This window comes from Aulonocara stuartgranti, assembly GCF_965226115.1.
Source record: "Aulonocara stuartgranti genome assembly, chromosome: 10".
Taxonomy (NCBI): Eukaryota; Metazoa; Chordata; class Actinopteri; order Cichliformes; family Cichlidae; genus Aulonocara; species Aulonocara stuartgranti.
In genome coordinates this window covers 19164839-19178121 of record NC_138946.1, presented here as the reverse complement: position 1 = coordinate 19178121, position 13283 = coordinate 19164839, and the positions used below count along the sequence as shown (strand labels likewise).

The following is a 13283-nucleotide window of genomic DNA, read 5'->3' as shown; positions in this document are numbered from 1 at the left end:
TATTCACCATCATCAGAGTATGACACGGAGATCACCGCTGGCACAGACGCACGGTGCGTCAGCTCTAAACCCTTTCCAACAGAGTCCTTGCATCTGATGTGATTATCCTCTTCCACACCCACTCGATGACAACTCACATGAATTACAAGCTGATCTGTAATTCACTCAAGGACCCCGGAGGCGTTCGGACCACACGTTTCAAGCAAGGCATTACAGATCCCTAATCCATGCAGTCCCTCATCCCGAAGACCGGGATGTGATTGCGAATGTGTGAGTCTAAAATTATGTAACGATGGAGTCTGTATTTATGGCGCATCTGTAACAGTCTGCCCGCATCCACTCATTCCTGTGTCATCTTGGGATTGCCTTTACCTCCTGTAATATCTATCTATCTATCTATCTATCTATCTATCTATCTATCTATCTATCTATCTATCTATCTATCTATCTATCTATCTATCTATCTATCCACCGCCTTTTTTACACCGAGTTCCCAGATATGAGTGACGTGCAAGTGAGAGGAGCTGAGGTGTCAAGTGACAACCATCTGCTAGAGTGTAGTATCAGGTGGCAGTGCTGCCAGGCCTGGTTAAGGGAAACATTTAGTGAGAGTATGCTAGGAACATCTGGTGAGAAAACTGCTCAGAACTCCTCTGTTTGGAAATGTTTGGCCACTTTTCTGCACAAAGGCTTATTTAAAACATTAAATTATGGTAAATGGCCTGTATTTATATATTTATCACTTTTACTAGTCCCTAAGGACCCCAAAGCACTTTACACATCCAGTCATCCACACACTGGTGATGGCAAGCTACATTGTAGCCACAGCCACCCTGGGGCACACTGACAGAGGTGAGGCTGCCGGACACTGGCGCCACCGGGCCCTCTGACCACCACCAGTAGGCAACAGGTGAAGTGTCTTGCCCAAGGACACAACGACTGAGACGGTCCAAGCCGGGTTCGACCCGGCAACCTTCCGATTACAAGGCAAACTCCCAACTCTTGAGCCACGATCACCCACAAATTATGTCACCTGCTTTGTGGAACTGTATCTATGTTTTGATTTGGTTTAAATATTTAAGATAGTCTATTTACTTTTAAATCTTAGGCTGTATATCCAAATTTAATACAACATAACTGTAATTAAGGGTTTACAAGAACTATGAGCCAAAATCTACCCAGCCTTCTTCCTCTGGTGCTGGCTCCAGTGCAGGAATATGCTCCTAATGCTGACCCCTGCTGTGGTTGCAGAACAATCAAAAGCCAATCTCCAACCAGTCTCAATAAATATTTTTTGGAATAGCAATTGATTGCAAGGCTGTACGTTTGATGAAAGGTGCTGATGAAAGTACTTCATCGGATGACTTTCATCTTGCATTTAAAGATTCCTCAAACCAATCAACCAAACAAATTGCCTCAGAAAAAAATCTCAAAATTGACCACAGTGGTCATTTAATTTCTCATCCAGTGGATGGAACAGATTTCAAGGTAGAAAGGAACACTTTTGCAACTTGATGAGAATTACATGCAGACACTGAGTGCAGTCTGATAAAAAGTGAAAAAAGCAAGAGTCTTTATTAACCTCGGCAGATTTTTTTCATATTAAACAAACTTGCACAACAAAACATCCCTACATCATGACAGGAGGAGCTCTATGCTAACAGCACAGTATACAATCAGACACAGAAGTAGTTGTCAGCAGAGAGCAACTTAAATATGCCAAGAAATTTGAGTGTAAAATAAAATAAATAGAAATAAGAAGGCAGAAAATTCTAAGGCTAAGCAGAACTATTGCTGAAGAGATGAAGGGGAACTGTCAAACTGAGCTTTTTTTGTGTGAAAGAAGGGTAAAAGTGCTGTATTTCTCTCAAGAGTAGGCGGACAGACTGGACCAAATACTGACTTTAAGGTAAGGCATCTGAACTGTAAGTAATTTACTCGTTTTTTTATTTTATTTGTATTGACATCGATGTGTAAATGGTAATGTCAAAAGCTGTTTTCACTGATATGTGTGATGAACCTTCAGTTAGATTCGACATCGAAATGCACCCTAAATTTAAATTATAAATAGAAAAACTAAAGTCAAAGAGTAAAATAAATAGTCTACAAACACACCACAGAGTGGCTCATTGAATGGATTGGAACCTTCAAAATACTGACATTCATCAATACTACACGATGCGCTAAGCTACAGTTGTACTGTAATCAGATGTTAGCTTTAAGAAAAAAAAAAATCCACCTCTGTAATTACTGTCCTGACTGTCTTTACTACTCGCTTGAGAAACATCAGCAAAAAGGCTCTTCTCCCCTTTCTGTTTCTCCTTAACAACACTGAATCAAAATCTACTGTACAGCAAAAACCCAGCAGGTGAACAGAAAGGTGGTACTTTGCTGATTTTAAGTCAAAGTATGACAAAAACAAAAGAAAAGAAAAACAGATTCTGGTTTTCTGAATGACGTGGGATTCACAGAGGAAGAATCATCCTTTTTATGGTCGTGGGAGAAATACTGAAAGCAGCCTTAGGAGTGAGCTGCACTAGCGTGCGGCTCATTGGGGAGGGGATACAAAAAGACGTCAGAGGAGGATTTGGGGGAATACAGAGGCTGTTGCCTCTTTCCTTTCACAGTCTTTTCTCTCTCTTGTTCTTCTTTTCGCCCTCTGTGTTTATACCCTTAGGTTTATTTATCTTTGTAGCATTTGGAAAATGGGCATATAGGTCCGTTGGTTTGTGTAATGTATAGAGAAGTACAAAAACATTATGTTTCATTGTGATATTTAACATTTCAGTTTTCCTTTTACAACCAGCTCCTTGTGTTCACGTGATTGCCCATGTTTCTCAAAATCTTCTTCATCCCTTCTTTTGTTTTCCTATGTTTGCTTTTCTCTAGACAAAGGCCTCTGGGATTTCAGAGCCGTTGATTTTGATGTAGATCTTAGCATTGTCATCCTTCAGCTGCTGCTCTTTGTAGAGAGTCCGTCGGTACCAGATTAGGTAGAGAGGCAGCAAGAAGCCCAGCATGCTTAGTACAAGGAGTCCAACATTGACCTAGAGGACAGTACAAGAATTAGCCACGCCCGAGGGCCTAATCTCTGATTGTGTTCATGTGTATGCATATCCATACCCAGAGTGGATCTCCACCCAGTGGTCCCATCATAGCCAAAAACAGTGGCTGCTGCAGCAGAGCAAACACAGCACTGACCAGAGACTGCATCCCTGTTAGACTTCCAAACAGTGACGAGGGATACCTGAGGACACACGAGACACGGCAGGTATCTTTAGCGTCTTAGTGTGAAGCTGCATCCACATATAGAAGAGTAAGATAATGTGTGTGTGTGTGTGTGTGTGTGTGTGTGTGTGTGTATGCATGTGTGAGACTTACACAGCAGCATAAAGGCCACCAACAGCAGAGTGGATGAATCCTCTCACAACCGTGTGTAAGATAAATGACACAATCTAGGGAAAGATAAAAGTATAAGAAATTATTATTCATTATCATTTCAGAAGATCAATCATCAAGTCTATTAGATTAAAAGATTAGCTACTCTTATCTATTTACTCTTACTTAGCTAACAGCTAAAACTGGTTAATCTTAGCTGTTAGCTAGTCTTAGTTATTAACACTTAGCTAACAACTAAGTATGGCTGATCTTGGCTAGCTGGTCTCAGCTATTAAAAATCAAATTAGCAGCTATGAAATAGCTGCTAATTTGATTTTATCATTCAGGATAACTTTTCCATCTATTTCTAGAATTTCTGCTAAGCTAAGCAAAACAGTAAAAGTGTTTTGTTTTCACTTTGTCTTGCAAGAAAGTAAACATAAACACCTAAAAGTCTAACTGTACTGTGCAGTGTAGTATAAACTGCAGTCAACGGAGATTGCAATTTACATCTAGTGTTAAGTGTGAAAAATGTTGGTAAACTCAAGCTGGACTACTCACCTGCAGGGGGAGATTAGGCACTAAGCACGTAATCCCAAATCCAACCAAAAGCAAGTTTGTGAGCAAGAATGCTCGCAGTGCATTGGTCACCTTCTGAATCTTTCTGTCTCTGCGCTTGGTCTTTGTTTCTCCTCTTCAGGTTTGAAACAGAAAGAAGGAGAGGTCATTTTTCAGTCACAATAACCTTTTATTTTTGGCTCTATTAATCACATTCTGTGTCTAGAAATGTTGAGAATTTAACAAAGTGGGTTTGTCCTGCATTGCAAAGGATTGCTAGTATTTGACATACTTGTTTAAGGGTTCCTTGTCTTCTTGTCCGTCATCACAGTCCTTCAGCTTCCAGTCCATAATCTGACCAATCACAGGGGTGGTCATCAGGCAAAGTAGCTGCAGCACCCCGAAGATGGAAGAGTACAAACTCACTGAAAAAGAGATCAGGGTGAGCATACAATATAAAAGGATAAGGAGAAAGTTTAAAATACAGTGACAGTGTTTGAAAGAATATACCTATACTGACTTGGTTAATAAGACAGTATAGTTAATATTTAGCACCTAGTATTAGTGCTATATTGAGTGGAACAATGGTTGATGCAGGAGGGGGTAAGGTTGTGTGGGTTATTTCTATGGGCTAAGGGAGTAATGATACACGGAAACTGCATCACGTGAAACTGCTCATATGGTGTGCACCCTTTGCTGCTAACGGGCAAAGTTAGTTAATAAGTACAGTAAATAGTCATTCCGTGCAGATTAAAGCAGAATGAAAGATCAAAACAACAGCCAAGGTCAACTGATGAAATAAAATAACTAGCTATTAAAAAAGGTGCTATTCAATGCTGTGAATGGTACTATTCACAGCATTGAATAGTACTAATCACTGCTGTGATGCGTTTCTAAATTGTAAGTGTTTTCACCTTGAAATGTAACAGTCGAATGATTTAGTAATCTACTGATACAGAAGACTTCTTATCTTACCAACTTCCATTCTTTCCACTGAAAATCCAATTAAAACAAGTAAGCCAAACTGCTTTCAAGTTATGATTCATATTTGTTGAGAAAGAAACAGCAAAAGCATTCATGTTTAAGTATGCGTGCAAACTTCAAGCAAAGAGAAGTCGAGAAAGTGACCTGTATTGAGGTCTCCATCGGTGAGTGACTCCAGGACGCTGTTCATGGCTCCCATGTAGAACAAAAGACGAAGCTGAGTCATAGACATGGTCACTAGACTGAGCAGGAAAACTGGAGTGATGATAGTTTTAAAGAATGACTGGGCTGCAGAGGAGAAACGAAAAACGAAGAAGGGTAAATTCAGTGGATTTAAGTAAAAAGTGCATACATGGGTTCAGGTTTATAATACTGCAGTCTTACATTCTTCTTGTGGCTTGCACTCCATTTCCAGGTCCATGGTAGAGAGACAAAGATTGTTTCCATCTTTGGTAGTCAGCTCCTTTTGCTTTGTGTTGGTGCCCACGCTCAGACGACGGCCCACTGTGGTCACTTGCTTGTAGAACTGCTGACCTGTGATTTTATGGTCGAAGCCAAGCCAGCTGAACTTGATCTTCACACTGAGGAAGCAAAGGATGAGAGAGGGATTAGAAGACTGGATAACAAGAATGGGAGTAGAGGGGATTATGTTAAGGGTAACAGAGAAAAGTGGAAAGAGATGGGACCATGGGGGAATTGAACAATTAAAAAAATCTAACTGTTGGTGTGAATTGGCGCTATATAAATAAAATTGAATTTAATCAATTTGCATGTGTGTTACTAACGTGTAGTCCATATCTTCTGGGCCTGGGAATGGTTCCAGTGGCCAGTTGAAGAAGCAGTTCGTGAAGACCAGTCCTGCACAGGCGGCCCACACCACCAGAATCGTGATGAATGGTACGCCAAAGTCATAGATCACCTGTGTCCAAAACAAGGGCCCATAAATACAAAGTACAGTGCAAAAAAAGACATAGAGAAGACAGTTATAGTCACAGTTCTTGGACTAAACCGGTCTGGGAATTCTAAGTTCTCACATGATTCTTATGGTGCACTTTGTTAATTGGGTTAGACAAAATCAAAGTTATCCTGTACTAATTGGCAGGAAAACCCACTCCTTGCATTTAACCCATCCTGAGAATTAGAACCAGTTCTCCTAATACTTCTGATAATCCATCTGTGGACCAGTTCTAGATTTTGGCAAGTGCCTTGATTGCCAAGATTAAGGTGCCAGGAGAAAATACGTAGCCTTCAGTGTTTGTTACCTTGACACCGGGAAAAGTGACAGCAGAGGATGCGTAGGAGCCGATCATCAGGGCGATGAAGGTTGAACGAAGGTCCCCAAACATGTTTGGTAGCTAGAAGAGAAACGAATGAAGAAACAGGGAAAGAGGCTGTGAGCTTTACAGTGTTTTTGTTCTCTAGATTTTTGCATTAGATAGCACAGCAACTGAGATTAGATATATTCAGTTATCTAAAGGAAAAAATGGGGAGGTCAACTGTTGTGCAGCTGCACTTAGTTTAGTTTGGGAGGGGGTGGAGGTAGAGGGTGTGGGTGCAGACTGGGGCACTGTGAGGCTGGTACCTACTGACAATGGGGTCACAGTTTACAGTAAGACCCAATTAGTAAGCAGACTTGGCACCATGGCGCGAACATCAGAGAAAACAAAAATGCAACAGAGTGACATGAAACCAGCCCACCTCGGTGTATGTAAATATAAAACAGCATCACATAACACACACAGCTGTCCAACATACGACACTACTGATGAGTTCTTTCCAGCTGAAACAATCGGACGGGTCGGCTGAGGCGAGGTGACATTTGAGGACATAAAGATGTCTTTAATATACTTTTCTTTAAGAAAAAAAAATGGATTTGGAAGCCAAAACGGGAGACAGCGGGTGACAACAAAACATCCGAATACAAAGGCATTCACAAGCTGTTCTGTTTTCAGGAGACTGAACAACAACAAGCTCATTCAATTACATAAGAGTGGGGAAAGCTAAGGAAGAGGTATGTGAGTGCTAAATTGAGAAGGCATGTGCACCCAGGTTACCAGGATTTCCCAACACTTTAATCAGGAATAACTTGAAAACTCATCTCATTGAGTTTAAATGACTAAAGGTGCTGTGCACAAGCAACTGCTGGATGAAACCTAGAACGCGGAAGGTGAGCTGACATTAGCACTGAGCCAGTAGTGGCCACTGAGGGCAGCTGACTGTTACCCAACATCCCTCAGCTGAGAATGAATGCTTTAAGGTCTGCGGAGAAGTCACGGACAAGCAGTCAAGCAACAGGGTTGTGTCTAATGATTAACCCGACACTGAGGCTTTCTTGTAAATTGAGCTGCTGAGGAGATGAAGTGAAACTTGGTGCGAGGGAAACATCTTTTTATGCACCACCTCTGGAGACTGACAGTAAAGGGAGCAAACAATTCTTTAAATCAAGGTTTTACTATAACACTGATATGAATGGCCATGGCAGCAAGTAATGAGAGACACGACAAATACAACAGGAGAAATAAAGGATGTAACAGCAAGAGTCAGTGCTGGTATAGAATCGGGATGTTTCACTGGGAGATTTAGTGGAGCAGAGGCCCTCTCCAGTGAACAGCATCACCATGGTAGAGAACTGGACTCCCATGTGAGTCACTGCAGGCTGAACTGATGTCAAGGCCAGAGAAGAAGCGGGGTGGATAATTGCAGGACAAGAATGCAAATAAATGATGATCTTTAGACTGTTTATCTCGGCTTTTGTATCCTTGCCTGTAGGGCTGATTACATTTAAACTGTTTCAGGTATAAAGGCTTTTTCTTTGCTCCAAAGAATCTGTGAAATTTGATGAACTGAATCGAAGGATATGACTTCAGGAATTAGGCTCTTAACTGAAATTTTAGACTTCCAAGAGTGATGCTGCTTGGGTTTTTTTTTTAAAGTGGGAATTTCTGTGTTTAGGGACTGTGCAGCAAGTCCATTAAGTCTTTGTGAGAACAGAGAAAAACGAGGGATAAGTAGGAGAAATTCTTGATTCCTCCTTCATGTCCTTTGTGAAGCACAATAATATCCCTCTAATCAACTCCCTTACCTGCTATCTGACACTTGGCAGGGTAATCCCTAGGAACGTGTAGTTCAACATTAGAAAAAAGGCAAAGTTAAAAAAAAGAAGATTAAACAGGAGACAGGGTGGAACGTCAGACAAGAAGGGAGGGAGAAGGCGAGCAGGCAGGGAGCCAACAGGCTATTATAACAGAGCGAGTGAGACAAAGAGCTGTGTAGATAGAAACATACATCTGGACAAACATATTGCAGCAGGTGCAAGGACTCTATGGAACAAGGATTATAAAGCACACATCAGTGTGCACACTTACTGTGAGAGAGGTGAAGGTCATGCACATGCCCCCGAAGCCATTGAAAGTAAGAGCAATGAAGATAAGGACGGAGAGTTCTGCAAAAAAACCCAAACAACTATATATAAATATATATAAAAGTCAAAATCCATACAGTGCTCCAAATGTTACAGTGCAAAAAAGACATTTGTTCATATGAACTCACCATTTGGTTTATAGGCTCCATAAGCAATGAGTAGACAGGACAATCCAAAGCAGGTGCTGAAAATATATGATTGTGTCACACTTCTGATAACAAGCTAACTAAAGCTCTATTTATGACTACACGTGTATTTTTCTCCATACATCACAGTAAGTCTGGATAATTTCTTCCCTTCTTTGCTTACCTTCCCAGCAGTCTCAGTTTGCGAGGCCCATATTTATCCATGACAATCCCCAATGGCAGCGTGATGGCTGAGAGGAGGAAGGAGCCCACTGTGAAAGCCAAGTTCAGCATCTCATCCTGTTCTTTACAGATCAGCCAGCCGTTCATCCTCAGGGGCCCATCCATAGGGACCAGGGGCCTCATCTCGACACCGTCTCCCAAACCCACCACACCAGCCTCACTTTCATAGTCATAAGTGTACTCATCAGACGCCTGTGCTGAATGAGACTGGGACAGATTGTAGTTGGAGCTGTTACCTAAGGACCGAGATAAAGGTTGGTAGAATATAAGAAGTTTTATAGGAATTATGCAAGTGGAAGATATTCAATAAGTTTGGATGTTTCAGGCTGACTTAATGTGCCCTTTTCACTTAGAAGTTTTTTTTTTATAATGCTGCGAAAAAACAAACACCACCCAACTAAGATGCAGTGTTGTGGATAATCAGGAATTTTTTAGGTTCTCTTCTGTGGCTGAAGAATATAGCTCTGAATAGTTTACTTATATCTCTAATACATCAATACATACCAATCAAATGTGCACAGCCAGTTAGATTAATTGTGAACCTCAGCATAAAATAAAAAAAGTGCCCCTAAAGATTATGATATGGAATGCAATTTGGCTTTTATTGCTACTTTGGAATGATATGAACAAAACGTGATAAGCTAGCACTTGCAATAAACTTCACATCATTATCAGGACCTGCAAGGAGATAATGTGAACAAGTGCAAAAGTCCAGAAGACGTCCAGGTGATGAAGTGAGGGGAGCTGCAGCTTTGGACCTTCTTAGCATTAGCTTTCCAGATCACGCTCTTCCAGTGCTATCAGCCACCGGTTATCTCTGGGAGGAAAAACGTGTGTGTGTGGCATCCCAACGTGAAACACTGTGACGCACTTCATGACCAAGTGCCAAAGTCTTCCCCAAGAAGACAGATCAGCATCTCATACCCTTTGAATCACTGGGACACAATGCTGACGGGAGCAGCTGAATGGCAAACTATATTGCTGAACGTGCAGTTAATACCCAACACTGTGTCCCTGTAGCATGTATAGCAAAATGTTTGACTGGGCATCCTGGTGCAAAATGACTTACAAAGGCTAGAAAAGGCATTAAGATGTTGGCACCGAGCTAATGCTGAACCCTGCACTAACACTGCACACAAAACGAGAAAAGGCAGCTTCTAAATGCATCGATATCTTTTGCTTTATTTCATTTGAAGTGATCTGGTATTTCATAATTAAAATTCATAAAATGTTTATTACGAAACACAAAGCACAAAGTGCAGTCTATATATTTTAAATGCCAAATATGTGCTTCTTGTGCCGGTCTATGCTGGACCATTATCTTTCCATTTCGCCATTCTATTTTTTACTGTTTCCTGGTTTGATTTCTACTGCTCATCACTTTAGCTATCTCACCCTCTCTGCCCTTTGTCACTGAACTTTAAACTCACTTATTACCAGCTATAAATGCTTCCTGCTGATTACTTTGTTCCTCAATCACGTCACATGTTTGAAAAAAAGCTGAGCTGGTGCTTGCTGCTGTTCTCCTTTTTTTTTTTCTTCTCTTATGTCATCAGAACAAGATAAGATGACTGTGGCAGTTCTCCAGGAAGTTATTGCTCAACTTTTACTTGACTGGTGAGTGTGCACAGCTTCACAGCTAAAACATTTGCACTAGCCTATAAAATGTTGTTCCTTTGCAGGTAAATGTGTATGGGACAGCTGTCAGCCTTTATAAGTTTTTATTGCTGAATGTTAATATTAGCCACTGGTGCAGAGGTGAGTAAAACATCCTGCTGCATGTTATAAATGCTCCAGGACTTAGTGTGGATACTAACATGTTTACCTCTTTCAGGCCATGGGACGCCACACAGTATCACCTCGGGTCCTCCTTTACGTTCCCCTTGTTTATTCTCTTTTAAAAGACCACACCGGGGTCACTTAGGCTGAGTGCATCAATCCAACCTTTGTTCTTAACGATACAAAGTACCTGGTGTAACTTTTGTCATAGTGTGGGACTCTTGACATAAAGAGAGCAAGCTTTAAACAATACAGACTCAGGTAAAAGGATCAGCCGATCAGTCCATCATTGGTCTATGAGTTGACTCTCAACAAGTCTACTGCACCATAAAACCTTTTATACTTTCACTTTAGACCAACTGACCTACCTGTTACACTGCTCTTTATTTCATTTGCCTGCTCAGATTTAATTTCCTGAGTCCTTAAAACAGGTTATGACACTTGTACAGAAAAAACCCTCATTCTCCCTAAAGAATGGAAGAGGCCAGAACACAGTAGTCTCGTATTACAACTGTTGAATAAAACCCGCTCCTAACTTAAGATCACCATTGCTGTCAATCACTTAATCCTTATTTTATTGGGATATTTCAGCGTACAAAAAGGAAAAAGTGCTTTCCAAAAGCTAAGTCAAAAAACCAATTGTCTTTTCTTTCTTTCTTTACAAGGCATCGCCATAACTATTTTGGTAATTATAAAACACAAGAGTTTCGACTTACCCTCCTCGCTGCAAAGGTACGAGTAGAAGCCCTCTGACTTGAGCATGATGAGGAGCGATCCCCATCCCAGCAGCACAGCAGAGAAGAGCAAATTCTCAATGATAGCAGTCACTGCCATCCACCAGCGCCTGGCAAATGCTGTGGCCAGGGTTGGAGCCATGGTTGATTGGGAAAAAAAAGTTAAAGACAGAAGCAAAAAGCAAGAGGAGAGAGATTTAGGGGACAAAGAAAGAAAGGGAGAAAGAAGATGTAGCTGGAAGTGCAGAAAGAACCTCCCTGACTGACGCTCGGATGAAAGATCACAGCTCACTTATCTGTGAAGAGAAAAGAGCAAGAGGAGGGGGGGAGGTCTTACAGTTAGCCTATCACTGTGACAGACAGATAGAAAGGCTCACTTCTTTTTATAAGATTACAAGATCAATCACTTAACTTTGAACCCAGCAGAGGAAGGCTGGCTGCACTGCATGGAAATCTGTGCTGTTTGTTTGTGGCACTTTTCTGATTAATTTAAAGTGTCTGTGTTAGTTAGATACAGAGAAGACGCTAAGCTCTACATCAACTAACATTAAGTGGTGAATGATTAACTTTTGTCATTGTAGGAAGATTATGACATCATGAGACAAAGACCTTGCATTACATTACAGGCACTTATAATACATGCACCCATAGTGGACTTTCTGCTGATTTCTGGAAAAACCAAAGACCTTGCATTACATTACAGGCACTTATAATACATGCACCCATAGTGGACTTTCTGCTGATTTCTGGAAAAACCAAACTGGTCTAAACTGGACATGCACAGAAAATGGGATTCTCTCACTGCCCATGGCCCCTCATGCCCATCCAACCGCAGCTTTTCTCTGCAATTAGTGTGGCACATCCACAGCCAGACAAACAATAAACAAATCAACGGGAACAGCCAACCTCTCTCTCTGTCTCTCTCTCACACACACACACACACGCACGCACGCACGCACGCACACACACTGTCTGTTCAGCTAGTAGAATAAAAGTAGTTGCAGAGCTGCAGAGTTAGTTGTACGCCTCAACAAAATGACCAAATCAAACGAGAATACACTCCTGGAAATCATTTAATTGTAGGAGCTGTTGTTGAATGCTTCATTTAATTAAAAAAAATGAAATCACTTTCCCACTCCTGTTTCAGTCATTCACTCTCTATAGCACACTTCAAAGCAAATTACAGATCTGCTTTGACATGTTCAGTGAGTCTTAATTTCTTACCACTGCGGCTCAGAGCTGCTCCTTCCAGCTTCAAAGTGATGCCTTCTGGTAGGCTTTGAGTAACCTGGTTTCTGTGAAAATCCACTTTTATATACCAGCGTCGCCCGCACATAGCGCCCCCTATGGACATTACCATGCAGTATGTCTGGACTCCAACCAGCCTTTATTTTGTTGACACTTTTATCACCAGATAGTTATATAATTTAATAATTGTGGGTCTAAAGCCATTATTTTTACTTTAATTAAATGTGGTGAACTATGAAGAAAAAAGAAAATAACCTGTGTCTAATTAAACAGATTTTACAGGTAATGACAGGAAATATGACGGTTGTGTGTATCAGTTGATAAAGAATAAGAGCAGACTTCCCCTATTTCAGTATTTACGCCACCTGTTTACTTATGTTAATCTGAGAAATTAGAGAAAATAAAACATCAAAAAAGAATACTCCATTGAAGTCTTTGTTAAAATTCAGCAACAGTAAAAGTTAAAGTCTTAAATCTTTAAAGTTGATTTAACTAAAGCTTCAGCATAACTGACCAAAACCCTCTTGAGCAACTCTTGTATTGAGTGTTTTTGTACACATAAGACTTTAAATGAGCTGCAGTTTTTATTTCCTGTACAGGATTCGCCCCTTCTTAATTTTTATTATTGGTTTTGTTTCTTAGTTTAATTCTAAGCACACTGTTAAATGAAAAAAAAAAAAAAAACGGATCTGGTTAAAGCAAGTTAACACACGTTTACACCGAAATGTCAGAGTTATATCAGCAAACTTGTTTTTCAGGTTGGACACTTGAGTTTGTCCCCCTGCAGTGGACTGTGATTCAGCTCTAATCAAT

The 13283-nt window shown here is 40.8% G+C and overlaps 1 protein-coding gene across 2 annotated transcripts; it reads right to left on the bottom strand.

Moving 5' to 3' along the window:
* Positions 1 to 1551: 1551 nt before the first annotated feature.
* On the bottom strand, positions 1552 to 12556 carry slc43a2b (solute carrier family 43 member 2b). 2 transcript variants are annotated; one of them, XM_082548339.1, is made up of 15 exons: positions 12447 to 12556; positions 11205 to 11518; positions 8651 to 8945; positions 8470 to 8525; positions 8286 to 8362; positions 6183 to 6275; positions 5706 to 5839; positions 5305 to 5501; positions 5065 to 5208; positions 4912 to 4929; positions 4229 to 4361; positions 3940 to 4072; positions 3382 to 3455; positions 3124 to 3247; positions 1552 to 3047 (listed from the first exon to the last, which is right to left on the bottom strand). In XM_082548339.1, exons 2-15 carry the CDS (start codon positions 11362 to 11364, stop codon positions 2886 to 2888), a joined length of 1800 nt encoding a protein of 599 aa, XP_082404465.1. In that variant the 5' UTR covers positions 11365 to 11518; positions 12447 to 12556; the 3' UTR covers positions 1552 to 2885. The 2 variants fall into 2 exon arrangements, with proteins under 2 accessions (XP_082404465.1, XP_082404466.1); XM_082548340.1 differs by lacking the exon at positions 4912 to 4929.
* Positions 12557 to 13283: the final 727 nt, after the last annotated feature.

Excerpts from the sequence above, each read along its gene's own strand:
- slc43a2b (XM_082548339.1), bottom strand. The coding sequence starts at position 11,364 with ATGGCTCCAACCCTGGCCACAGCATTTGCCAGGCGCTGGTGGATGGCA. Across the intron at positions 8,946-11,204 it reads GTACCTTTGCAGCGAGGAGG|GTAACAGCTCCAACTACAAT; the intron begins GTAAGTCGAAAC and ends CTCGGTCCTTAG. Across the intron at positions 8,526-8,650 it reads AAACTGAGACTGCTGGGAAG|CACCTGCTTTGGATTGTCCT; the intron begins GTAAGCAAAGAA and ends ATATATTTTCAG.